Source organism: Oryx dammah, unplaced genomic scaffold (assembly GCF_014754425.2).
Source record: "Oryx dammah isolate SB20612 unplaced genomic scaffold, SCBI_Odam_1.1 HiC_scaffold_2, whole genome shotgun sequence".
NCBI classification, from domain to species: domain Eukaryota; kingdom Metazoa; phylum Chordata; class Mammalia; order Artiodactyla; family Bovidae; genus Oryx; species Oryx dammah.
The window spans coordinates 182359331-182385527 of NW_024070186.1; the positions used below are offsets into that span (position 1 = coordinate 182359331).

The following is a 26197-nucleotide window of genomic DNA, read 5'->3' on the forward strand; positions in this document are numbered from 1 at the left end:
CCTGCCTGCCTTCTGAATCTGCCCTCATTGTGCTGTCCCAGGAACTCCATTCTGAACCAGTTCACCCTTTCCCCTCCCTTCACATGTGGTGAGGACAAGGACGGGGGCCATTCCCCCACGTGTGTTCTCTGCCCAGAGCTTTGGAGACCTTCCTGGGATGCTCAGCTGGGCGCTCCCCGCTTTGCCTGAAAGCATCTCCCGTGGATCCTTCCTAAAGAGGCTTCAGTCCCTCCGGCTCCACTAACGTCTGCTGCCTGATCTCTCATCCTCTGCCCTTCTTTCTCTCCACATACCTGCCATCTAGACTATCCCAAAGTTCCTATGATGTTCCCAAATTTCTTTGCCGCTACACTCTTGCCTACGTGACATCTAGACAACGTCACATCTCAGCTTAAATGTCATTTTCCCAAAGGAGCCTCCCATGACCCCCACTCCCTCCCACAAGCAGGTGCTGCCTATGGGCTTCTGGAGCAGCCCCCACCCCCATCCCACCAACTTCCCCTCATCGAGAAAACAGCAAACACCGACAGAGCGTTTATGTGCCAGGCTCTGTTCTAAAGGCTTCACGTATATTAGCTCCTTTAACCCTCAGAAGAGCTTTAAGAAGTATGTGTACTGACAATCCCCATGTGCCCACGGGGGCAAGGCACAGAGAGGTCAAGTAACATGCCCCGGATCTCAAGTGGAGGAGCTAGCATCAGCACCCAGGCTGCCTGGTCCCAGAGCACTCTACACACCGTTCTATCTTCACCCATCTAGTTACGTGTCCTGCCCACCTGTGAGCTCTCCAAGGACAGACACCGTCTCTGGATTAGTGTCCTATCTCAAGTGCCTGCCACAGTGTTTGGCACACAGTAGGAGAACAAGGAATTGTATCATTGAGTAGATGGATACACAGATGGATGGCTGAATAATGATGATACGTGAAAGGATGGATGGATGTCTGGTAAAAGGAAGAATGACCACTGATGGGTGGATAATGGATGGACAATGGATAGATGGCTGGATGAATGGGTGGGGGAATGGGTTATGGATGGATGGATGGATGATGGATGGATGGATGGATAGATGGGTGGATGAATGGATGGACAAATGATAGATGGATGGATGAATGGATGGGGGAATGGGTTATGGATGGATGGATGGATGATGGATGGATGGATGGATAGATGGGTGGATGAATGGATGGACAAATGGATAGATGGATGGATGAATGGATGGAGGGATGGGTTATGGATGGATGGATGGATGATGGATGGATGGATGGATGGTAGATGGGTGGATGAATGGATTGATGAATGGTTGGTTGGATGAAGTGTTTATGGAAGAATGAAGAACAACATTCTCTCCTTGAGGGAAATCTCTAGAAATCTTTTGGGAAGGGACAAGGCCTCTTGGAGTCAGGAGTCCTAATTCAAACCCTTAACCCTGCTTTTGCTAGCTCTGTGATCTTGGGCAAGATGCTTCATCTCTGTGACCCTCATCTTCATAATAGGAATCTCTTTCTCCAGGCATCTAAGCCCTAAGGTTTGATATAAATGTGCCTCTAGACAGAGGGTAAAGGGTCCCCACGGGAGTCAGGGTCGCTGAGGGCCTGGGTTTGAGGGCCTGTCTATGGCCCTCTCCAGTGTCCCACCCACCTGGCGCCCACCTCCCCACCCTCTGGAATCCAAGAGAGCCTGCCAGCCTGGCTCTATCCTGACCCCACCCCCCCAGACCCAGCCTCAGCTACAGGACCACCCCCTTTCCTCCCACCCACCCACACTTCAGCATCTAACCCTGACCAGCACACTCAGGGCTGTCTCATCTTCAGGCTCCTTAGAGACCTGATAGGGTGGGGCCACAAAGGAGCAGCCACAGCCCAGAGAGCAACTGGCCTCCACACACAGCAAGAAAACAGATCCAACAAGCATTTATTGAGTCCCTGCTGTGTGCCTGCAGTGGGACCCTCCCCCCCTGCGGGGCCAAGGCCACGGCCTCTCTTTCAGGAAGCCCCACTCATTCCCTGTCCCCTGCAGGGGACCTCCGAGACCTCCTGGCTGGCTCGTGGGTCCCAGCCTTTTAGCGGCCATGGTCCGTGTCCTTCTCGGCATCCCAGCTGCACCCAGCAGGGCTCTGCACACGACGGAGGCAGGAGGCAGGAGTGGCTGTCCCCAAGTCTCACTGTGCAGCCCTTTGCAGCCCCTCAGGTGCCCTGGCCCCAATTCCAGGACACTGAGCCCCAGGCAGCCATGGGCAGGGCAGCCCACGTGTCTCCCACGCCGGCTGGCTGAGTTCACAGCACACAGGCCAGGTTCCAAAGGTGCCAGACCAGTGATCCTTCGGCAGGGGGCTGGTGCTGGTGATAGCCCGAGGTCTGGAACCAGGCTCTTCACGGTCACACCCAGTGCCCCAGGACCCAGCACTGGCGGTTCAGCTCTGCTGCCTCGTGTGCAGAGCTCCGGGGCCAGGAATCGCCCACGTGTGGCTGGTGTCCTGCCAAGGGGACAGGGTGGTCAGTGCTGATGGCTGCCTTCCTCCACCCATGCCCCACCGCCCCTCCCACTCCCCGTCCACCCATCGGTCCACCCACATGCAACTCTCCACCTACTCACTCTTCCATTCAGCATCTCATCATCCACTTACCCAACTCTCCGTCTCTGCCACACCCCCATCACCCACTCTCTGCCCACCAGTCCACCAACACCTAGACATCCACCTGCCAACACCCACTGCCATCCACTCACCAACCCACCAATATACCCACCACTCCGCTCACATACTATCCCCACGATGACTCCCCAAGCCTTAATACCCAGTCAAGCATCTCCCACCTGTCCACACATCACACACCCGCCAACATCCCATCCATCCTCGCCACAGCCCAGAACACTCCCACCAGCCCTGCTCTCCACACACACACCTACCCACCACCCAAAACACCTACCCATCCACCCACCTGGCCACTTTTCACCTCACCCACTTACTTGTCTGCTTCCCAACCTGCCAACACATCCGCACTCACACGTCAAGTCTCCAGCCCTTAATTCACAGACATTCTCATCCAACTATTGCCCACTGCCCGACCACCAACGCTGCACACCCACCTGCCCTCACTTCACCCACCCCTCAAGCCATCCACCCACGCTCTTTCCACCCTTCACCCACCCAAAGGCTTCCCCTGTCTCCCACCACCCCCCGACCCCATCAGGCTGCCCTGGGGTTCACTGCATGCTCCCAGTGTGCTCAAGGCACTATGGGAGGGTTAGGAGAATAGTAGAGATGACTCCAGAGCCCTGACCTTACTTGACCCTTACTTGATGCTTACTTGAGCGAGCGAGTGTGTGGACATCCCAAAGCCAGCCCTGACTGCCCCCTGGGCCAAGGCAGGGGGCAGCCTCTATGACCACAGCCTCTGCTCCGCCTGGGCAAGCCAAGGGGCTGGGAGGCTCAGCTGATCCAACGTGCACGCTCACTCTTCCTTTTTTCTTGATTCTCAGAAGCTCGCTCCCCTGCCTTCATCCAAGTACCACCTTCTTGTCTTCCTAACACACCAGACCATTTCCATCTCCAAGTTGGGACCTGCTTAAAATGTCCTTGTACCTACTATCAAACTGAACCCTCAAAGCCCAGCTCAAATCGCTCCTCCTACAGGAAGCCCTCCAGACATCCTCTCTCTGGCCTCAGGGGTCTCCTTCTCTTAAGAGCACCCACCCTGAATGGTGCTCCACCAGCCCTGTCTCTATGAGACCATTAGCCCAGGAGAGAGATGACTCAGTCCCTGGAGAACATTCCATGGTGACTCCTTGGAACCAGAAAGATGAGAACAAAAAGGAACATGGGGAGGAGAGACTGCCTGGAATGGTGAGTGGGATGGGTGTGAAGGGCGAGGAAGAAAACTAACAGCAACAGAGCACGTATAGTCCACACACCATGCTAGGTTCTGTCCTCAAAAGCCTGAACCCATTTTACAGATGAGGAAACTGAGGCTCAGCCAGCATAAGCAGCTGCCTTAGGATTCACAGCTACACTGCTGCTGGGTTGAATTAATTTCTTCTTGATTCCAAACTTCAGCATTTTTTTAAATGTGTTCTGCTCAGATAACTTCTCATCCTTTAGAGTCAGACATCCCTCAGAGCAAGCCCCTTGAGGTAGAAATTCCTGCTAAAGCCAAGAATTCTTGCTTGCACACCTCTAAGGATGGGAAGCTCATTATTCTTCCTACATCCCCAAAGCAGCTCTGACTACTGGGAGATTCTTCCTCATAACAAAGGCAGGAAGGGAACAGGCAAAGATGAGGAAGATTGTACCAATGCCGGCGAGTGTGCACACGTCATTTCCACCCCTCTTTGGCTTTTCTTCTATTTTTAATATTCTTTAATGTTGGCGCTTTGCTAATTTTACTAGATTTTTTAAAAGGGGTGGGAAACATTTGGCAAACATTCGGCAAACATTCTGGAATCATTTGGCCTTAGGAAAAACATTTGTTTTGGCCCCAGTCGCTGAAACAGTTGCATTCTTTGAAAGTGCTTGCTGCCAAGATATAGGTGTTGGGATTTTTTTTTTATCGAAAAGCAAATATTTGGTGTACAGAAAGGTTTGATTGTTTTTCTAAATGAGTATTTAGAAATTATTGTAGTTGCTCTTACCGTTGCCAACTAGCAGAACCTTGGAGAGTTTGATGGAACAGAAAGTGATCATGTGTTTTTAAGGGAAAGGAGGGGCCATGATCCTTATCCTTCTTTGAGTCAAAATCAGGCTTCCTAGGACTTCCTTGCTGGTCTTAAGAATTTGCCTTCCAGTGTGGGTTCCAGTGTGGGGACGTGGGTTCGATCCTTGGCCAAGGAATTGAGATCTCATGTGCCGCAGGACAACTAAGCCTGCTTCCCACAAGCAGGAGACCGGGGTTCGAGCCCTGGGTCGGGAAGATCCCCAGGAGCAGGGCATGGAAATCCTCTCCAGTATTCTTGCCTGGAGAATCCCATGGACAGAGGAGCCTGGCGGGCTGCAGCCCATATGGTCACAAAGAGTTGGAGACGACTGAGCAAGTAAACGGCAGAGCCCATGCAGCCTGGAGCCCAAGCCACAACTGGAGAGAAACCTGAGCACCGCAACCGGAAGATCCCACATGCTGCGGCCAAGACCTGATGCAGCCCAAAGTAAATAAATACATATTTAAAAAAAAATCAAATACAGGGGATTCTCTGGCTGTCCAGTGGTCAGAGCTCTGCACCCTTGCTCAGGGCTGCAAGCCACACGGTGAGGCCAAAACAAAAATCAAGCTTCCTGTTCCCTGGATCCCAGGAGAAGCTCGGGGTCTAGAGCCATTTACAGTGGGAGGAGCCCTGTCCTCACCATGCACCCCACTGGTCTACCATGACTCCCCACTCACTTCCCTTCTCTGCGGCCCTTTACATTGCGGTCAGTCACCAGCCGGGGCGGGGGGAAGCCGTATGTTACATACAGATCAGGGAATCCCACCTTAACATGTCTACTGGGCTCAAACCAATGACATAACAGGGTGAAGCAGTCAGAAGCAGCCTTTCCTTAGCTCTGGCCAACTGTTGCCCCAGGGAATGTGAGCTCCGATCTTCCAAAACGCTCAGAGAAACTGACAATCTGGATTTTGAAATCAAATCTCCTGGCTTCTAAGTGATTTTAAAGGGCTTTTCAAGGGCTTCCTGCTGGCTCAGCGGTAAAGAATCTGCCTGTAACAGAAGTCACAGTTTCTTCCCCCTGGGCTGGGAAGATCCCCTGGAGGAGGGCATGGCAACCCACTCGAGTATTCCTGCCTGGAGAATCCCATGGACAGAGGAGCCTGGTGGGCTGCAGTCCATAGGGTCGCAAAAAGTCGAACACGACTGAAACGACTTAGCATGCACACAAGGCTTTTAAACCATTTAAAATCACCTGTGGGCCAAGCAGCATCTCTCAGGCTGGACTCAGCGCACAGGAGCCATTTCTGACCTCTGACTGCTCCCTGGCCTGACTCTGTTCCATGGCTTTGCACATTCTGGTCCCTGGGCCATGTGCTCCTTCCTGCTGTCCTCTGGCTGTTGAGACCCTGGGTCCTCACCCAAATGCTCCCTCCTCTGCAAAGCATTCCATGGACCTCTGCACCCGTACACCATGCTGCACGTTTTTCTCTCCCTGTGACTGTCACTTTCTGTTGGCAAGATCTCTGCCACTAACTGGGGGAGACTCAGTGCTGGTGGGGACTGAGTCTGCTCCATCCTGGAGCCTACAGCCCCCAGCAGCTGGCTGGGCCCAGAGCAAGTCCTGAGCTGACAAATGAAGAAACCACTCAGGAGGAGGGTGCAGTGATCCCTACACTGGAGGCCTAGGCTCCTCCCATCTTCCTGGATAAAATGGACATTTTCTCTGTACATTTGAGATGCTCTTAACTCTGCCTCTCTCCTCTTTTGGGTACAGGCTTGTGGGGCAGGGGTGAACCATACTTGGAGTCCGATCATCAAAGGTTCAAATCGAGGCTCCACCAATAACAAGCTGAGCGACTTTGTTTTGTTTTGTTTTGTTTTTTTAAGCTGTTTGACTTTTGACAAGTGGCTTCACCTCTCTGGGGCTGCAAATGGATGTTAGTTGTAAAGGCATCAGCAGACCCAGCAAGCCCCCTGCTAGAAGCCCTCCATTATGCAACCTCAGAGAGATGTAAAAATAACAAAATGCTCAGGATAGAAGGGGTTGAGGTTCAGCCACCTTTCTTCACAGATGAGCAAGCCAAGGTCCATAGGTAGGAAGAGATTTGTCCAAGGCCTCACCCAGATGGTTGGCCACAAGTACTGTGTTTTAAATCCCCTTGGAACCTCCCAGCATAGCAGTCAACCCATAGGAGGTTCTCAGAAGTTTATCTTCTCTTTTTAGTCGAGATATCAAACATGAACTTTTTAAAACATTTGGTCTCTTCCAGTCCTAACATCTCAATCCCTCAGTGGGGAATCACCATCTCGAAATTCCCCAAGGCACTGAGATCCCAAGAGATCAGCTCTTAGCTCTGTTGAAATGTATGAAATTGCAATCACTGTTCCAAAACAAATTCATTGGGTTGGAAGGGTCCTTTGAGACCAAGAATAGCATCACCAATGTGTAGATAGGGAAATGGGGACAGTCAGAGGGGAAGTGACTTGTCCAAGGTGCTCTGAAGGTGGTAAAGGGATCAGTGAGGGTGGGGAGATGTCTGGTGTTGGCATTCTTGACCCCAAAGGAACTGCGCCTGATACAGAAGAGCCATATGGACTGTGCCACCCGCTGTCCAAGGTGCTGACTTACTTTCCCCAGGACTCATGGGTCATATCCAGAGCCTACTGTACCAGCTGCCCAATCTGGAACTCTTACCTCCAGACAGATAGGATGTGGGAGAGAGATAGGGAGATGGATCAAGGTTGGCACTGAGCTGTTTGGCTTTGGATATCCTTCCAGATAGTGATGTTATCACTCCTCTTCCACGGCCACCCTGACTGCTTCTCCAAGTCAACCCTGCTCTGTCAATCTCTAACCTGAGGGTGCTTCTGAGACTCTATCATATTTGGTAATATCTGTTCACTTGTTTCCTTCCACTTTCCTTTTCTAGGCTGTATACAACACAAGGACACAGACTAGCTCTGCTTTTATTCATCACCGTGTCCCCAGCACCCAGCACAATTTCACACACAGTGCTGAGACCATAGATTTGCTGAAAGAATAAACGATGGAGGACTAGGGAAGAAGAGCAGGTTTGTGTGGGATTCCTGCTGGCGGAGGAAGGCTGGGTTTTCCGGTCTGCTTTGGAAGCGGCTTGTCCTAGGAGATCAAATGGAATTCCATCCCTCTCTTCATTCGAGTCTATCTTCTGGGGACTGACTGTTTCTGGTCAGAACATTCTCTTCATCTCTTTTCCACACTTGGGATCAGGCTGAGTCCACAGGACCTGCCACCTCTCCCCAGAGCCACTGATTCCTTTGTTTCCTTGTTTGTTGAGCACCTACTCTGTGTCAGCCTCCCCACTGGGTGCTGGGTCTGGAGGCGGGAGTGAGAGGCAGACCTGTCCTCTGAATGCTCACAGCCTAGTGAGGGGGAAGAGATGACAAAAGCAGGACCGCCCTGGTGGTACAGTGGATAAGACTCCATCTGCCAGTGCAGGGGACACAGGTTTGATTCCTGGTCTGGGAAGATCCCACATGCTGAGGAGCAATTAAGCCCATGTAACACAGCTACTGAGCCCGAGCTCTGGAGCCTGTGCTTTGCAACAAGAGAAGCCACTGCAATGAGAAGCCTGTGCCCCGCAACTAGAAAGCAGCTCCTGCTCACCACAAACAGAGAAAAACCCAAGTGAAGCAACGAAGACCCAGTGCAGCCAGAAATAAATTTAAAAAGAGAGAGAGATGACAGGAGAGAACATTCCTCCAGTTCTCACTGTGCCAGGGAGCCACTCACTGTGCCCTGTGTTCATTGACTCATGCAATCCTCAGAAATGGAAGTTAGGTGCCATCACTATGCCCATCATACAGATGAAACCCAGGTCCAGATAGGTTACATCCTTGAGGTTTGACCGCTGGAATCTGAACCTAAGCAGCTTCACTCTAGAGGCTGGGCTTGTAACCACTGTAAACCTCTCCCTCATCTATTCAAATGGCAGGGCAGGGAAATGCAGAGGTGAACACAACCTCCTCTGTTGGGACTGGAGAGGGGGTTGATTGCTAGCTACTCCTGGACATCTGAGCTAGACTTGGAAAGCCCCATGAAGCTCAGAATTCCACTGGTAGGGTTTTTGGTTTTTTTTTTTTTTTTTTTTTTGGCCAAATGGAGGCAGGGAGCAGGTCACTTCAGGCAGAAGGAACAGAGTGTGAAATAGGTTGTTGGCAGGTAAATGAGGCTTTTTGGAGGCGTGAAAAGCATAGCGATGGTGGCTGGAGGAAGGCAAGATGGTCTGTAAGGCTGGAAAGCCCGGCACACAGGGCTGGAGGGATACGGAGCAGAGGGCTGCAACTGCAAAGATGCTGGGTGCCAGGTGGAAGCGACAGCCCTCCAGGGAGTACAGGGTTCCTCCTGTACCTGGGGTTTCTTCTGAGTCATCAGACTTACCCGATGCAGATTCCTGGCCTGTCCCAAACTAAGGGGGGCAAAAATGGACGTAAAGAAGAACTCCAGCTTGAGCTTGGAGTCACCCAGACTTGTGAGGCAAGAAAAATAACATTGTTGCTCAAAATCCAAGGAATTTATGAGGATGAAGTGAGCTGGACCATTCACTAGAAAGGTCCTGAGGACCAACCCTGTTCCAGGCACGAATGTGGTGACAAGGTCCCCGTCCTCCTGACATTTCCATTCCAGTGGGGAGGGAGTTAGCAGAGAAGGAGTCCGAGCGTGCTGAGTGACTGAAAGAAGCAGGGGTGGGATGGCGGGAGAAGGCTTCTGGGGGAATGTCCGGGAGGAGTCGGTACAGGCCTGACACCCACCCCACCAAGGATGCTCTCATTGGAGGGTTTGGGCTGGGAGGGGGTGAAGAAGAATGATTCAGGTTGTGTCTTTGGGGGATGGATGGGAAGAGACGTGACCCCAGAAGCAGCAATTTCCACCCAGAAGCTGCTGAACAGCCCAGTGAGTGAGTGAGTGATAGTCCTTTCACTCATGTTCGACTCTGCAACACAATGAACTGTAGCCTGCCAGGCTCCTCTGTCCATGGGGTTCTCCAGGCAAGAATACTGGAGTGGGTTGCCATGCCCTTCTCCAGGGAATCTTCCCAACCCAGGGATCGAACATGGGTCTCCTGCATTGCAGAGATTCTTTACCATCTGAGCCACCAGGGAAGCCTAGTGGGTGACAAAATGAAGACTCCCTCCTGGCGGGAGCCCGGGGCCAAGTGTTGCTCAGAGTCTGGTCCATGGAGCAGCAGAAGCAGCAGCCCTGGAAATGCAGGATCCCAGGCTCCACCCTCCTCAGCTGGAAACTCCAGTGGGGCCCAGGAATCTGCATTCCAAGAAGCCAGAAACTCTGGGGTGGGACTGGGAAATCCACGTTTCAAGGAGCCTTCCAGGGGATTCTGATACTGACATTGGCTTGGCTCTCTCCACCTCAGTGCCAGGGTCTCAGAAATCTGCAAGCTGTGTGCCCAGCAAGTTGGCATTGATATTTATTTCAGAAATATTGTCTGTTTCCATTTTAATCAAGGAAGCCAACTCAGGCAGTACTACATTGGATCTGATTTTGATCTAATAAAAATGCCAAGTTGCTCCGAGCCCAGAAAAGCCTTCCTTGAAATTCCCTCTGCTATTCTGAGGGCAGCGGCGGCAGAGACACGTCTAGACAGAGCTCTCAGAAGCCACCTCTGTACCCGGCGAGTGACAGCCTCTCAGCCAGCCCAGCCTCGCAGACACACCTGGCAAAGTCAGAAGTTGTCTCGGGCATTGAACTTGACAGCTGCAATCAGCTGCAAACCCCAGTTGCCCCTAAAAGGAAGACGCAAACACCTGGCCCATATGGCAGCATCGCCTCCATGAAGTGTCACATCTGAGGAGCTCCTGAGCTAGCTGGTGGCACTGCAGAGCCCCAGAGGTAGGTTTCAAAACCACTTTGCTCAGAAAAAAAAAAATGTGGCAGAATCTATATCATAGTAGCCCCAGAAAAAAAATAGCAACTTTTAGAACAGTTAAGAAAAGCAAAAGTTCACATAACTGTTTATATAAAAGTGAGTTCTCAAGCGGGATACAGTGCGAGAAAATGAGAAGTTTAAAGCAGTAATTCAGCACCTACTGTGTGCCATGCACTGTTCCAGGCTCTCAGGATACAGGTGTGAACAAAACAGAAGATAAGGTGCCTAGGATTTCCCTGGTGGTCCAGTGATTAAGAATCTACCTGCCAATGCAAAGGACACGGGTTCAATCCCTGGTCTGCGAAGTTGCCACATGCCTCGGGGCAAATAAGCCCATGTGCCACAACTACTGCGCCTGTGCTCTAGAGCCCTTGAGCTGCAAATACCGAAGCCCGTGCACCTAGAGTTTGTGCTCTGCAACAAGAGAAGCCATCGCAAAGAGAAGCCTGCACAACGCAATTAGAGAGTAGCCTCTGCTCGCCACACCTAGAGAAAGCTTGTGCGCAGCAACAAAGACCCAGCACAGCCAAAAAGAAATGGTAAATTAATTACTTATATTGTTATATATTGGGCTTCCCAGGTGGCTCAGTGGGTAAAGAATCTGCCTGCAATACAGGAGACACAGGAGAGGCAGGTTTGATCCCTGGGTTGGGAAGAGCCCCTGGAGGAGGGCATGGCAACCCACTCCAGTATTCTTGCCTGGAGGACAGCATGAACAGAGGAGCCTTGCAGGCCACAGGCCAATGTGTGTCCACAATAAGTTGGACACAACTGAAGCGACTGAGCACACACACATTATTATATTATTAATTAATATGAATATTAATTCATAGATAAATTATTAATTAAGAAGAGACAGGGTGCCTAATCTCATGGAACCCAGCGGAGAAAGGCAACAAAACCAAAACCAGGTGTGTAAATATAATTTCAGAGAGGTACAGACACAGTGAAGAAGACACGAGTGATACGATGTGGACAGGGGAAGCTGGTGCAGGTTAGGGGAGCTTCTCTGAGGAAGTGGCCTTCAACTGAGATTAAAGAGAAGACAAAGCCAGCCAAGCAAAGATTTAGAGGAAGAGCATTCCAGGTGGTGAAAAGAACATGTGCAAAGGTCCTGGGGTGGGGGGCCGGGCAACGCGTTTTGCTTGTTCTAGAAAGAGAAAGGCCATGTCTCAGCCGCCTGAGCAGGGGAGAGGGAAGAGATGAGGTGAGGAGTTTGGGGGCCAGAGCAGGAACAGCCTGGTTCCCAAGATAAAGGGAAAGAGTTACATGCCAAGCTGAGCCATCCTGCCCAGAGATCCCACCAGAAATCTTGACAAAGTCAATCCACACCTCAGAGTCTCCGTCTAGCCGTCTATACAGTAAGAACAGCCACCCCTCCTTCCCAGGGCTGTGCCAGCGGCTGTGAAGTGCTCAGCAGAACCTGCACTCGGTAAGTGTTTAATAACGCGGGCTCCCTGGCACTTCTTCTCCCCCGTGCCTCCTGCCGGGGAGTCAGTCCACCACCAGATCTGAATAGTTGCTCAGCACAGAAATATTGCAAAACGGGTCCAGGCCTTTCCAAAACATTTTCTTGGCCCAAACTCCACCAGCGGCTAAGAGGCCGCATTCTGCAGATGGTGTCATTTCCCTGGATGGTGGTATCAGGCTGCTCTCTAGCCCATGACCCCTGTGAGGACCCAGTCCATTGTGGCTGGGCCTTGCACCCACAAAGGCTGCTTGGGGTATGCATGGGGTATGCCTGACATGTGGAGCCACTGACTGACACGTGGCAGCCCATCCCTGATGACTCGGGGTATGGGCTCTGGAACCAGACAGGCTGGGCACACGTCCACTTCTTGACACAACCATAACCTCCCTGGGCCTCACTTTCCCTGTCTGTAAAAAGGGTCTATCTGTTAAGTTCAGTTCAGTAGCTCAATCGTGTCTGACTGTTTGTGACCCCATGGACTACAGCATGCCAGGCTTCCCTGTTCATCACCAACTCCTGGAGCTTGCTCAAACTCACGTCCATTGAGTCGGTGATGCCATCCAACCAACTCACCCTCTGTCACCCCCTTCTCCTCCTGCCTTCAATCTTCCCAGAATCAGGGTGTTTTCCAGTGAGTCAGTTCTTCGCATCAGGTAGCCAAAGTATTGGAGCTTCAGCTTCAACATCAATCCTTCCAATGAACACTCAGGACTGATTTCCTTTAGGATGGACTGGTTTGATCTCCTTGCAGTCCAAGGGACTCTCAAGAGTCTTCTCCAACACTACAGTTCAAAAGCATCAATTCTTCAGCGCTCAGCTTTTTTTATGATCCAACTCTTACATACGTTTAGGGTTAGATGAGAGGGAGAGGATCAACGTAAAGTCCTCAGAGCATCCACAAGGGTGAAATGTTGTCATCAGACCTGGTGGGGCTGACGGAGCTCTTCCGCTTGGCTGTTTTCCTCATTAAGTCCAGGTATCATTACAGCTGTAGAATTCAACCAAGCTGAAACACCCGGAGACTAAGCAGCCCTCTCTTTCCTCTTCTCCACCCCTCCCTCCCTCAGCAGGGTGAGGCACCTGGCCTCTGCTGCCACAGCAGCTGTGCTGACCCCATGGTAGCTCTGGCCAGCAATACAGCAGTGCTTTGGGAGCTCCCGGGCCCAGACCCGCCTTCTTCATCTCCATGTTCCAGAGCCCAGCATGCAACGCCCAGCCCAGAGAAGCATCTTTAGCAAAGATTCGTGGAATGCGTGAGTGAATCAATGACTCTCACGTGGCCACAGACAGCCCACTTCAGGACAATGCCAGTTACCAGGGCCCTCCGGCCAGCATCCTGCCCACGCTCTGCTGCCCCTGCCCTCAGCTCCAACAGCAGACCGGCTCTTTCTCTACCTCACTGCTTGAACTCTGAGTCCCCAGAGCCTCCACTGGTCCCAGGGGAAAGACAGCCAACCCACTAGCTTGGCTGCCTGATGAAAGGCACCCCTGGCAGAGGCACTGTGGGGTCCATGGTTCCTTTCTTCCCCAAGAAGCTGGGATTTGACAAACCTCTGGGAGCCACAGCCCCTTCTCCACCAGCTTCCCTGCTTCTCATTCTCTTTTGAAAAGCTACCTAATTTTTTACAGTGATTTTATTTTATTTATTAATTGGCCATACCACACAGCACGTGGGCGTCCCCCAGCCAGGGATCAAACCTACAGCCCCTGCATAGGAAGCCCAGAGTTTTAACCACCGGACTACCAGAGAAGCCCTTTCATGGTTCTCTTTGAGCCCCAGGGTGTTAGGACCTCGTGGCTTCTTTCCCCACCCTACACGATTCTAGACCATCTCAGCAGTCCCCTAGCTTCAACTGTCTCTGTTCTCAACCCTGCTGCTAAGTCGCTTCAGTCGTGTCCGACTCTGTGCGACCCCGTAGATGGCAGCCCACCAGGCTCCCCCGTCCCTGGGATTCTCCAGGCAAGAACACTGGAGTGGGTTGCCATTTCCTTCTCCAGTGCATGAAAGTGAAAAGTGAAAGTGAAGTCACTGAGTCGTGTCCAACGCTCAGCGACCCCATGGACTGCAGCCCACCTCAACCCTACACACCCCTAAAACTTGACACAGATGCCATATCATTGCATCCCCCTCAAACTCATCCTCTCCGTTTCCATCAGTGGGTGACATCTGACCCTTGATGGCTGACTTGAAACTTCCGAGCATATCCTAGGTTCCTGGCCCGTCCGTCACCTCCAATCAGACAAGCTGATGTTGTAGGCACCCCCTGCCCCCAAGTGAAGCATGTTGCTCACCTCCTGTGGAGACTTCCTCCAATCCACCCCAGGAGGTTCATGCACCCCACCCCACCCCACTCCAGCAGCCCTCACACAATGCCCAAGGACAGTTGCTGTCATGGCTGGGGGGATAACTCGGACCACGTGCTCTGCCCTGGCTCCCCGAGTCCTCCAGCGGAGGCTCTGCTGATGACCACTCGGAAGGTGACTTTCACTTGCCACCAGCCTTTCCCAGCTGAGCCTGCCTGCCCGGCGCCTATTTGCATTTTCTGGGATGCCCCACATAAGGCACTTGCTGTTGAATCTTCATCTCGGGATCTGCTCTGGAGGAACACAAACAGGCACTCTGACAACCCTTCCAGCAAAAGGTTTTTGAATTCGCCCACTTTTATCTCTGCTGCCGCAGGTCAGGCCACCATCACTCCTGGGATGATGGCGACGGCGTCTAAGCTGTTCTCCTGGTCTCTCTCTTCCTCCCCTTCCATCCTTTTTCCCACAGTGCAGATGGATAGAATGAGGACGGGTAGATATGGGTATGGATAAAGATGATGTAGATACAGATAAATAACCTGGGTAAGGGGCTTCCCAGGTGGCCCACTAGCTCAGACTCATTTCCCAATGCTGGGGAACTGGGTTCAATCCCTGGTGAGGGAACTAGACTCTACATGCTGCCACTAACAGCCCTCAGGACACAACTAAGAGTCTGCAACTTAAGATCCCATGTGCCAAAATAAGGTAAGGTGCAGCCAAATAAAAAAATAAATACTAAAAAAAAAAAATAACCTGGGTACGTCTCTTCCCTGCTCAAAATGCCCCTGGGCTCCCCACTTCAGAGCCAACTCCTTCGCATGGTCCCACCTCCTGGGTCCCCCAGCCCCATCCCCCTGCCTGCCATCCATTCCCACCTCCCCATTGCTCTCCCCACCCCAGCCACGAGGCCTCCAGGGCTGGCTGTCCCTGCCCTGGGGACTTGGCACCTGCCGCCCCTCTGCCCAGAAGGCTCTTTGGCTGACTCCTTCTCACTCCTTAAGTCTCCATTCCAGCTGCTCCTCAAAGAGATGGCTCTAAGGGGGTCTCCTGGATCCCGCCTTATCATCACATTCCTTAGCTCTTGAGATCGTCTTATTTGTTCCTGAGTTCACATCTCACTTGATTCTCTCCCTGCCTCACAGGCAGGGGCTTTGTCTGATCTGGCTCCTGATTGTATCTCTAGTGCCAAGATGGAGGGCCTGCACAGCTCAGTGTTTGTTGGGGGCACAAAAGAAGGAATTCTCCATGGGCTGTTGGCCCGGGGAATGCATCTGATGCTTGGGAGGTGAAGTGGGTGCCGGGGCTGGGCTGCAGGTGCAGGCTTCCGTGGCTCCCCTGAGCCTGGCTGTCCCCACCCTCCATCCCAGGGCTTGCATTCAGGGCCAGACACTCCTTCAGCTCTTTCTTCCATCCTCAGGCCTCAGGGATCTGGCCTTTCCTCCTCCTTTCTCCCCAGCTGCCCCCAAAACAAGCCCCACGACCTCTTTCCACCCAGGGCTTCCTGCCTGCTCTGCAGGGCCCCCCTGGGAGGGGGCGATGCTAGGTCCAAGCAGGGAGTCGGTGGTGCTCTGGGGTGGGGCTCTGGAACATGCCAGGGCTCTCAGCCCATCCCTAGCATGTGTTTCCTGCTCTCCTCTGTTATCAGAGGAGATAACACTTCCCAGCCACCTCCGTGCCCTGGTTCCTGACCTCTTCCTCCAGGAAGCCCTCCATCCTGACACCTGACATGAAACCACAGTATATGTGCCCACCGCACACTCCAGTTCCTCAGGCAAGCAGTTAGCATTCTGACCACCTTCCTGGACTGGTGCTTCCCCCAGGAGCCTCTTCCTTCAGCATGGAGACCAGACCCTCTCCTCCTCCCCAACCAAGTCTCCTCCTAGGCTCCTTCACCTGCCTCCGACTGCTTTCTCCCATCGGAGCCATTCCTCACTCAGTTACTAGGATCACAGAGGGTGCGGTCAGACAGACCTGAGTTTAAATTTCTGCCATCTTGTTCAGGCTCCCCAGAAGCAGACCCTGAGATAGGAATCAGAGCAAAGGGGAGACACCTCAGAGGTGCCGCCAGACTTGGCAGAGGAGGAGCGTGGCCCAGGGAGGGCAGGCGGCCAGCCCAGGCGGCTGCTAGGCAGGGTGCTGTGTGTTAGACGCTCAGTCGTGTCCGACCCTCTGTGACCCCCATGGACTGCAGCCGGCCAGGATCCCCTGTCCATGAAATTTCCTAGGCAAGAATTGCCCCTTCAGGGGATCTTTCCGAGCCAGGGACAGAACTTGTGTCTCCTTCGTCTCGTGCACTGGTAGGTGGATTCTTTACCACTGAGCCACCGGGAAGCCCCTAGACTGGTAACACTTAGGTAATCCTGCAAATCACATACCTCCAGGCGATCCTACTCAAGGGGCGAGGGAGCCGGGGTGTCTATGTGCCAGCCTCCTTGTGCACTTCCTGCCTTCTGTGGGTAGAGGTGGAACAAGCCCCCAGGCACAGAGATACAGATACAAGCAGCTGGGAGGCACTTGTAGTCTCCTAACAGGTCTGAGACATATGAGCATCTGCTCTAACAGTCCTGCCACTGACTAGCTAAGCTGTGTGACCTTTGGCAAGTGGCTCCGCCTCTCTGAGCCCTCCTTTCTGCAAAGTATGGATAATAATCCTGGCTGTCGGGGTTGGTGGTCAGCAAGAACAGGAGATCAGGCATAAAAAGTCCTTAGTACAGAGTGGGGTGGGCAGGGAGCACAATGTGGGCAAGCAGCAGGCTCAGATGAGACTCTGCCCCTTTAATCTTGTATCAGCTCCTTTCTTTTCTGTCCAGAGCAAAGCCTTCCTCTTTTGCCCTCTCTTTTGCTTTCTGACATTTGTTTTCTGCACAGGAGCCCTAGAGTCTGTCCTATATAGTGAAGCCTTCTGAGCTTCCGGGAGCATTCACGGCTCAAACAGATCTTGGGACCTGGGACTCCCCTGATTTGGCTAGTTCCACCCCAGAGCTCCTGTCCCTTCAGGCCCATGGTGAACCCGGCCTGCATGGAATTGCGGCTCCCCTGCCTGTCTTTAAGGTACACAGTGTTCCTCTTGCTTCCTTAGCATTGCAACCCCATTGCAAGGGCTGTGGCTGCTGCACGCAGAAGACTTGCTCCGCTTGCCCACGGCCTCAGTTTCACCCTCTACAGCGTGTGTCTAGGGGGAAATGCAGGGGAGGTCGGGCTGGCCCGTCTCCAGGGTCCTCTCTTCTCAGACAGCCTACGAATCCGCAGCGCCAGCTCCTGCAGCTGAGGCCACTTACGGGCGGGGTATCTCTCGTGGCGGCAATCCAAGCGAAAGTCCTCCTCCTCGTGCCCGTCCCCCTTCTCCATCCTGGAAAGAAAAGAAGCCAAAAGCTGGCGTAAGAAAGATCAGGCTGAGCTGGCAGAGACCCAGGACCTGGAAAAGTGTAGCCCCTCCCCCCCGGAGAACACGTGGCAAAGCAACTTGGCACCATCGCCCCGTGGGATCCTTCCCATGGCCCTGTGAGATGGGCATCATTCCTCCATTTGACTGATGAAGAAACTGAGGTATCGAAAGGTGACGTGACCGATCGGGTGCCATCCAGCTGATAAACTGGAGGCAGAATAGGGATGCAAACCTATGCGCTCTCACAAAAAGATGTTCAATCACGCGCAAATGGCATATGACAAAAGCAAGTGTGCAGTGTGTTTGAAAAATTACGCACTAAGCCTTCCCTGGTGGTCCAGGGGTTAAGAATCCGCCTGCCAATGCAGCGGACACAGGATGGATTCCTGGTCCAGAAAGACTCCACATGCCACGGGGTAACCAAACCGGTGCACCAGGACTATTGAATCCACTCTCTAGAGCCCACACTCCGCACCAAGAGAATCCACCACAATGAGAAGCCGTGCACCGCAACTGGAGAATAGCCCCTGCTTGCCGCAACGAGTGAAAGCCCTCGGGCAGCAACGGAGACCCAGTGCAGTAAAAAAATCCATTCATTAATTAAATTACACACTGATATGCACAAAGCATTACTTGGCAGAACGTATACCAAAAGGTTAACGGTGACTGACCCCAGACAATGAGAATAAAAGGGATTAAATCTGAAGCCTTTTATTTTTTTAATCTTTCCCCACTCCTGGAAAGCCTTTTTGAATTTACCTCTATGTTCTGATTTGTGGGCAAAAGACTTTGATTAGCTGTGTCACTTTCCTTAACTAAATTAAAACAACTCCCATAGATATTTCTACATAGAAACAAAGCCCTGGTCTTCCGACGTCTGCCACAATTCTCTTTCCTACCAACAGCTGCAAGAATTTCTCCTCTGGCATCCCAAGTTCACTGCAGTTCCAGGGGGACTGGCAAGGCCAGGGATGGGCGACAAGCACAGGGCAGAGGGTGACAAGGGTCAGAGAGGAGGCAACTGCAGACTCTCCAACATGGTTCCGGACCTAGACCCTCGCCCCCATCCCACTGATGACAGTCAGAGAACGGGCAGGTCCATTTGCCCACATGGCACTCACCCATGTGTAACTCAAATACATCCCAGAGCTCCACGAGGCCCAGTCCAAATGTGCTGTTCCTTTGTCTGTGTGTGCGCACGCGTGTGCATGCATGCACACGCACACGTGCATATTCAACTCTTTGCAACCCCTTGGACTGTCGCCCGCCAGGCTCCTCTGTCCATGGGATTTTTCAGGCAAGAACTCTGGAGTGCCTTGCCATTTCCTTCTCCAGGGGGCCTTTCTGACCCAGGGATTGAACCCACATCTCCTAGGTCTCCTGCATTGCAGGCAGATTCTTTACCGCTGAGCAGTGCCTTTAGACAAATATAACCTCGTCCCCTGAAGTAGAAACAATTCCAACCACTACTGCATGTCCTAAAGCACACACTGCAGGCACCTTCAAGCCCCTATCTGTGGCCCTGAGTCTTGACATCATTCCTCTGTTCTTCACTTTGCTTTTAGTTACCTTGGAGCTTATGTTTCAGGAGAGAACCACTGTGCCTGGCATGGTACCCCACTTCCTGGACACCCAAACCTTGTTGCTAAGAGGCCCAGAGTTCAGTAGTTAACATATGAGAAAACTTGCCAGTGAGAAATCGCCTGCTGGGCTGGGGACAATTCGGAGAGGTCTCAACCAAACCATCTGATAAAGGGCTGGGTTTTCCCCCCTTAATTTTCAATCTACCTAGGACTAAATTTTTAATAAAATAAAATAAAAATGAATTGCTGGAGATTGAAATGAAAACACACGAGCACACACAAAAAGCAAGCTTGGGTGTACCAGCAGTGTCAGTTACGGCAAGAGCTCTGACCCTTCGCCCCCTACCCCGTGCTCCCTGGCAGGAAACCCCTGAGGGCAAGAGATGCTCTGGGTACGACTGAGACCTGGGCCCTGCAGGGAGGTGGGGTCGTGGCTGAGTCCAGCTCTGCTATGAATGGGCAGCTCACCGGAAGCTCTGAATCTCTGTGTTCTGGAATTTTCTACATGGCCATGGGCAGACCAGTGGTGGTGGGAATGACCAGAAGGACAGACACCACGGCCCCACTGGTTGCTGTGAGGATGGGAGTCCAGGATCCGGCCTAGAGGGAGGGTCAGAACAGAGTAGCCCTACTGACTTTCAATCGGTTTCATCATTGGTCCCCCTGCAAACACTTTAAACTCAGAAAAAGGATGGTGTTTATCTTCTTCTCCACTTGTAGTGTTGGGGTCCAGCACAGCGATGGCAAAAAGTATCCCAAAGAATGTTAGAAAGGAGGGAAGGAGGGAGAAGTAGGGAGGCAAGGAATTGAGCAGAAGCACAACGCAGGAGACTTTCCGCGGGTTGGGAAGATCCCCTGGAGGAGGGCGTGGCTACCCACGCCAGTATTCTTGCCTGGAGAATCCCATGGGCAGAGGAGCCTCGGGGGTCCATGCTGTCAGCACTAGGGGACCAATGATGAAAGAAAAGCTGGACACAACTTAGCGACTAAGCGTGAGCACGAGCAACCTGCGGCTACAAGCAGCCCGCTGGGTTCATCCAGGAAGGCTGAGCTTAGCATTAAAATAAAAGGAACTACTCAAGTGTCCCTAGGTGACTATCTTCTCTAATTTGAAGTACAACTTCCTGCAGGAAACAGTACATGCTTTCTGAAGATAGGTTTGTGGGGGTTTTTTGATGGTAGTGTGAGAGGTGACCCATGAATCTAAATAAGCACTTTGAAGGGTCAGTGGGGGGCGCTGGGGATGAAGCAGTGCTCAGAAGGAGTAGCGGGCTGATGGCAGGGATTTGAACTCAGGCCTATCAGTCCCTGGAGCTCAAGCATGTTTCCGTTGTGGCCTGCAGATTCTTGGCTGGCAGAAGCTCCACCAGACCCACCCTGGGGACACTTGCGCTGGGAGGTCCCATGGAAAGTGGGGCTGGGCACCATCCAGCTTGGCCCCTCCCAGGACTGCCAGTGTGTAAAAGGGTGGTGAGGGGTGTGACAAGCCTGTCACATGGTCACTGCTCTGATGACCCACAAGTTCTGCAATCTGGGCATTTGCTCTTTGGAGAGAAGGAGGCAGGTGAGTGATGGAGCAGGGAGGCTTCAAGGATCTGAGAGTCTGAACCCACGTCTTTTCCTGCAGGGAGACTCCTGGTACCTGCACCTCTTATTCCAGGGACAAGTGTGGCCACAGCAGCTGGGGACCCTGGCAAGGGGTCCACCAGGTCTTACCTCTGCTGTGGCAAGAGTCCCAAGCCTCCCCGGCACAGAGTGCCCAGCCCGCTCCCCACCCACCATGCCTTCTCTGTGTCATCCTCAAAGCTACCTCTTTCTCACTGCCCCAGGCTGGCTTGTTTCCCAAATCTCCACTCACTTCCTGGTATAAGGTGGCAGTCTATGCGCTGCGCTTCTCAAATCATCTGATAAAGGGCTAGGTTTTACACCCCCACCCCCTTTAATTTTCAACCTACCTTGGACCCAATTTTTAATAAAATACAATAAAAATGAATTGTTGGAGAATGAAATGAAAACACACACACAAAAGGCAAGCTTGGGTGTACTAGTGATGTCAACTCACTGTGAAAGTTTCCAAACATGTGTCTCAGTTCCTCTCTTTTTATCATGGATGTGTTTGCAAATGGGCCCTGGTCTGGGGACCATACTTTGAGCAGCACAGAGGTGCAGACCCCTTCTTTATCCACGGGCCTATTCTGACCCATAACCGGGGTTGCATCCACTCTGTCCTCCAGCCCAACATTCCCCAAATGTGCCAGTAACCACAGATCACTCGAGGAGCTTTTAAAATGCAGATTCTGGTTCCATAGGTCTGGGGTGGGGCCTGAGAGTCTGAACTCTAACAGGTTCTCAGGTGGGGATGATGCTGTTGGTCCCCAGATCTCATCTGAGGAATCGGGCATTAGACCGTGGGCTCTTGGCACTTGTGAGCCTCCTGGAAGCATCAGCTCAATCGCCTTCCGTGTCCTAGGTTGTCGTCTGGGTGCAGGTCTCCCGTGCCCTCCCCAGAGTTCCAGCTGCAAATGAGAATCACCAAAAGAACTGGCAGTAGTGATGGTCGGGCAGGAGCGCGTCCGAAGCCTCCCTGCCTCGTGTTTCTCTCCACTGGGCTGACACTTGGAGAGAACGTGGAGGTCAGGAAGCAGCTGTCCTGCAAGGCTGTTCCCAGCTGAAGGCTCACTCTGTGCCCTTTGCTTTCCTTGCACGAAGGGTTGGTTATCAGGTGAATCTAGGGAGAGCCCAGAAATTTCCACAGCGCCATCTCCAATTTCTGGGCATCACACTCCTCTTCAGACTAAACAGTGGCATCAAAAGACCCCAATAAAGACAAATAAGGTGTGAGGCATTACTGAAATGTAATATTCAAGCAGCGAGAGTGGGAAGAGACAGGGAAGAGGGAGCTGTGATTGGACATGTCTCAGAGGCTAAATGGCTAAGAAACAGTCACAGGGGACAAAGAACACAGTGATTTTTAAACGATGCACTGATGATGGGATGAAGGATGAAATTAAAAGAAAATTTGGCAAATAAATGACCACACATAGGAGATTAATATTCTATAACATCCCATCAGAAGTGCCATTCCAAGACAGGGAGAAATAAATGGATTTTTTTAAAAGAGCCTCTCTCTGGTTTTTTTCTTTTTCTCTTGCCATTTTGTAAGCAAGCTCATGATACAGAACATTCAGAAAATACAGGGAAGATAAATATCCACAGTGCCAGCACCCTCCCCTGATCTTTGTGTGCAGTTGACAGTTTTACCTCCCATTTCTCTGAAATTGGGTTTTAAAAAGAGACCTCAAGATATTAGCACCTTGAGATTATTTTCGGAACTGTATGGGCTACAAATTATTACTCAGAAAAACAATCACTAGCATTAATGGGGCCCCCACCCCTCACCCCCAGCCCCGCCTTCAAGAGCTTCAAGGGCCCCCAACAACATGGAAACCTCTAGACCTGACTTATCTCCAAAGTGCCTTCCTCAGCCCAGCCTTGGGGACAACGAGAGAGACCAGGTGAGCAGTCCCCCAGAGGTGGGCGCACCTGAGCGGGGTCTGTTCAGCATGGCGGCAGCAATGGGGGAAAAGGACGGGCAAGCAAATCCAGTGGCAGCTCCCAGAGGGCAAAGGTCGCCTTGGCCAACAGACTGGCTAGTGACCTGCCCCAAAGGCCCCTGCCCTTCTGCCCTCTGTCACCCTCTCCATCCAAGCCAGGAATTTAAAAGGAAGTGGACCTGCATCCCTGCCCTGTGCACATGTGGCCAGTGCTGAAAGAGAATGGATGGGGGATTCCATTCAGTTCAGAATGGATGCTTAAGGGACTTCCCTGGTGGCCCAGTGGTTAGGACTCTGTACTTCCGGTGCAGGGGATGCAGGTTCAATCCCTGGTCAGGAAACTAAAATACCACTTTTAGCATGGCCAAAAGATTAAAAAAAAATTTTTTTTAAAGGTTGATACTTGAAGTAAGATCTGCAGGCCCAGAATCCACAAGGCAAAGAAGGGGGACACCTCATGTGAAGAGGAGAGCCGTCCTGAGACTACAACAGAAGCAGAGGAATGACCTGTCTGGGGAACTTCCAGCGGAGAGGAGGCTTAAGCAGGAAGGGGTGGGGGCCGATCCATGGCGAGGCTTGTAAGTTACCACAAGGAGCTGGGCCTTTGTCCTGGGGCTCTGGGGAGGCACTGGGGTGTTTCAGCAGACAGAAGACGGTGGGGGCACCCTGATCGCATCAGCAGAGAGAAGCGACTTTGGTTGCTGGGGGAAGACAGACGCCAGGGGCAAAGTGCCCTCCAGCAGGTGAGAGCTGCCACCCTGGATGAGGATGGCGGGAGTGGAGATGGAGAGAAGTGGCCCACCCACAGGGGGAAAGCACTGGATATGGGGTGTTCTGATATGAAGGGTAAGATGTGCAGATGTCTGATTACTCAGGCAGGACATAGAGAAGCAAAGGAGAGGGACGTGAAACAAGACCCAGTTTGGGGGAGACCATCTTAAATGGGTCCTGGCTATGTTTATCATTTTTTGGCAATGCCATGAGGCATGTGGGATCTTAGTTCCCCGACCAGGGATTGAACCCATGCCCCCTGCATTGGGAGTGCAGAGTCTTAACCACTGGACCACCAGGGAAGTCCCACCATGTTGATTTTTGAGGCCTTTGGGAATTCAGAGTGGAAACACTAAAGAGGCAGCTGGATATGGGGCCAGGGGTCTGCAGGGGCCCAAGCACTCATAAGTCCTGGTGTGTGGGTGACCGCAAAGGCCAATGTCAAAAGAGGGCCTAGAACTGAACTTGGGAGCATCACCATCTAAAGGAACAGAGAGGAGGGTGGGAGAGGGCACCCAGCGCCTGGAAGAGTGGCTGGTGGGAGCCTGGAGAGGGTGGGCAGGAGGGAGGGGGTATGCCCCTTCTCTGGGCAGCTGGAAGCTCTTTCTGCAGAGACAGGGGTGGGGAGCAGCTCGCAATGGGTCGAGCAATGAGTGGGAGGTAAGGAGGTGGAGACCAGCCCTTCAAAAAGTTTCCCTGCGTATGGAACCAGAGCAGAGCCAGCAAGGAATGGGGTCTTTGTGGCCCTTTCTGCACTGGTCCCGGGGATGGGTAAAGGGGGGGTGGCCCTCTGCTGTGAAAAACGATTTATGTCCACCTGCTTCCCCAGGTAGGAAGCCCCGTGAGGCCTGGCACCCAGGAAGGAGGTTTGGGGAGGGTCCCCATGCCACCTTCTCAACCCAGTAACATCTAATCTGCCCCTGGGCCAGCGCCCCACCCCAAACACTGTAGGAGGGTGAGAGAGATGAGTCACCCAGGCCCGACTCCCACCAGCTCCCCACTCTCAAATCACACCAAACTGCTTACATTTTCCTAAATACTCTTGTTTGTTGCCTGTCTGGCCTTTGTTCATACTGTTGCCTCTGCCTGGGAGCATGCCCCCCCCACCCCCCACCCGCCTGACCAGGAGTGCTGGCCACGCCTTTAAACACTTGGCTTGGGATGTCTTCACTGGTGATCCAGTGGTTGGGACTTTGTGCTTCCAATGCAGATGGCTTGGGTTCAGCCCCTGGTCGGGAAACTAAGATCCCACAAGTAGACTAAATAATAATAATAAGTGATAAAAATAAACAGAAATTTGGTTTGAGACCTCACCTGTGAAGGCTTTTCTATCCTCTGCCTCCCCCAGGGGGTTTCCAAGCTCCCCACCTGGAGTGACCTCCAGGAGACCCCACTGCCGCACCCAGGGGGCTGTTTTGCTAAGCTCCGCAGACCAGAGCCACGTGGCGGGGCAGGTGACGTTAGAGGCTGGAGGTCTCCGAGGTGACGTGATTCACCTGGGGACCCTCAGCTAATAAATTGCAGGGTTTATTCCAGCCTGGGTTTATTTCCTCGTGTCTTCCACAGGGTTGAGTGAAAGTGTACAGGCAAGGCCCTTGAACGGGGAGGCGGGGGGGCAGGGAGGGGGAACAGCATCACTATAATTAACAATATAATTATTACAGAGAGTTAATAACTTGTTGAGCCCCTGTGGTTCCAGGTGTCAGGGACAGAGTGAGAGCCAAGAAAGCGCCCTGCTCCTGCGGTTTGCTCATGTGCGGGAGGAGGCCAGCTGCTCATGTGCGGGAGGAGGCCAGTAAACGAATGAACTTGGAAATTCAGAGACTGGGACAAGTGCCTTGTGCCTCGGAGCAAGGGGCAAAGGAATGACTGGGACATCTGATCCTGGGGCGGGGCGGCGTGGGGACAAGGGGGAGAAGCTGCCTTCCCTGAAGCCCCAGGCTTCTGCTTGCTCCCACCCATCCACGCTTGAATCCCTTGGACTGCAAGGAAATCCAACCAGTCCATCCTAAAGGAAATCAGTCCTGAATATTCATTGGAAGGACTGATGCTGACACTGAAGCTCCAATATTTTGGCCACTTGATGAGAGAAACTGACTCATTTGAAAACACCCTGATGCTGGGAAAGATTGAAGCTGGGAGGAGAAGGGGACGACAGAGGATGAGATGGTTGGATGGTATTACCAACTCAATGGACATGAGTGTGAGTAAGCTCCGGGAGTTGGTGCTGGACAGGGAAGCCTGGCGTGCTGCAGTGCATGGGGTCGCAAAGGGTCAAACACGACTGAGCGACTGAACTGAACTGACTGAACTGAGCCCACCCACTGCAGCTTCCCCAAGGAAGGTGGGATGTTTGCTCAGTTGAATTTCCTCTGGAGTCCAATCCAACAGGGTCTCATTTCCTTCCCATGCTGTTAAACCCGATCTGAACATCAAGCATTCAGGAAAGCCCCAATCTGCAAATATTTAACTTTTCACCCTGCAGCTTCAGCCCCTCCCCTGGGAGGCCCCATTAAGCCGCCCTCCTTGGGGACGACAGGCAGAGGGAGGCTGGGAGGGTTTAATCCC

General features: G+C 52.5%; 1 protein-coding gene and 1 non-coding gene across 2 annotated transcripts in view; both read right to left on the reverse strand.

Moving 5' to 3' along the window:
- Positions 1–1895: 1895 nt before the first annotated feature.
- Positions 1896–26197, reverse strand: part of GSG1L (GSG1 like) — a gene marked incomplete at its 5' end in the record, with an annotated part of 250765 nt that continues 226463 nt past the window's right edge. Inside the window, 2 exons of the mRNA XM_040266633.1 lie at positions 1896–2475; positions 17615–17685. Of these exons, the coding sequence (XP_040122567.1) occupies positions 2378–2475; positions 17615–17685 (169 nt within the window). The remainder of the gene's footprint in view (positions 2476–17614; positions 17686–26197) is intronic.
- On the reverse strand, positions 23859–23931 carry TRNAG-CCC. The gene has a single exon. It is a non-coding gene; the product is annotated as a tRNA-Gly (tRNA).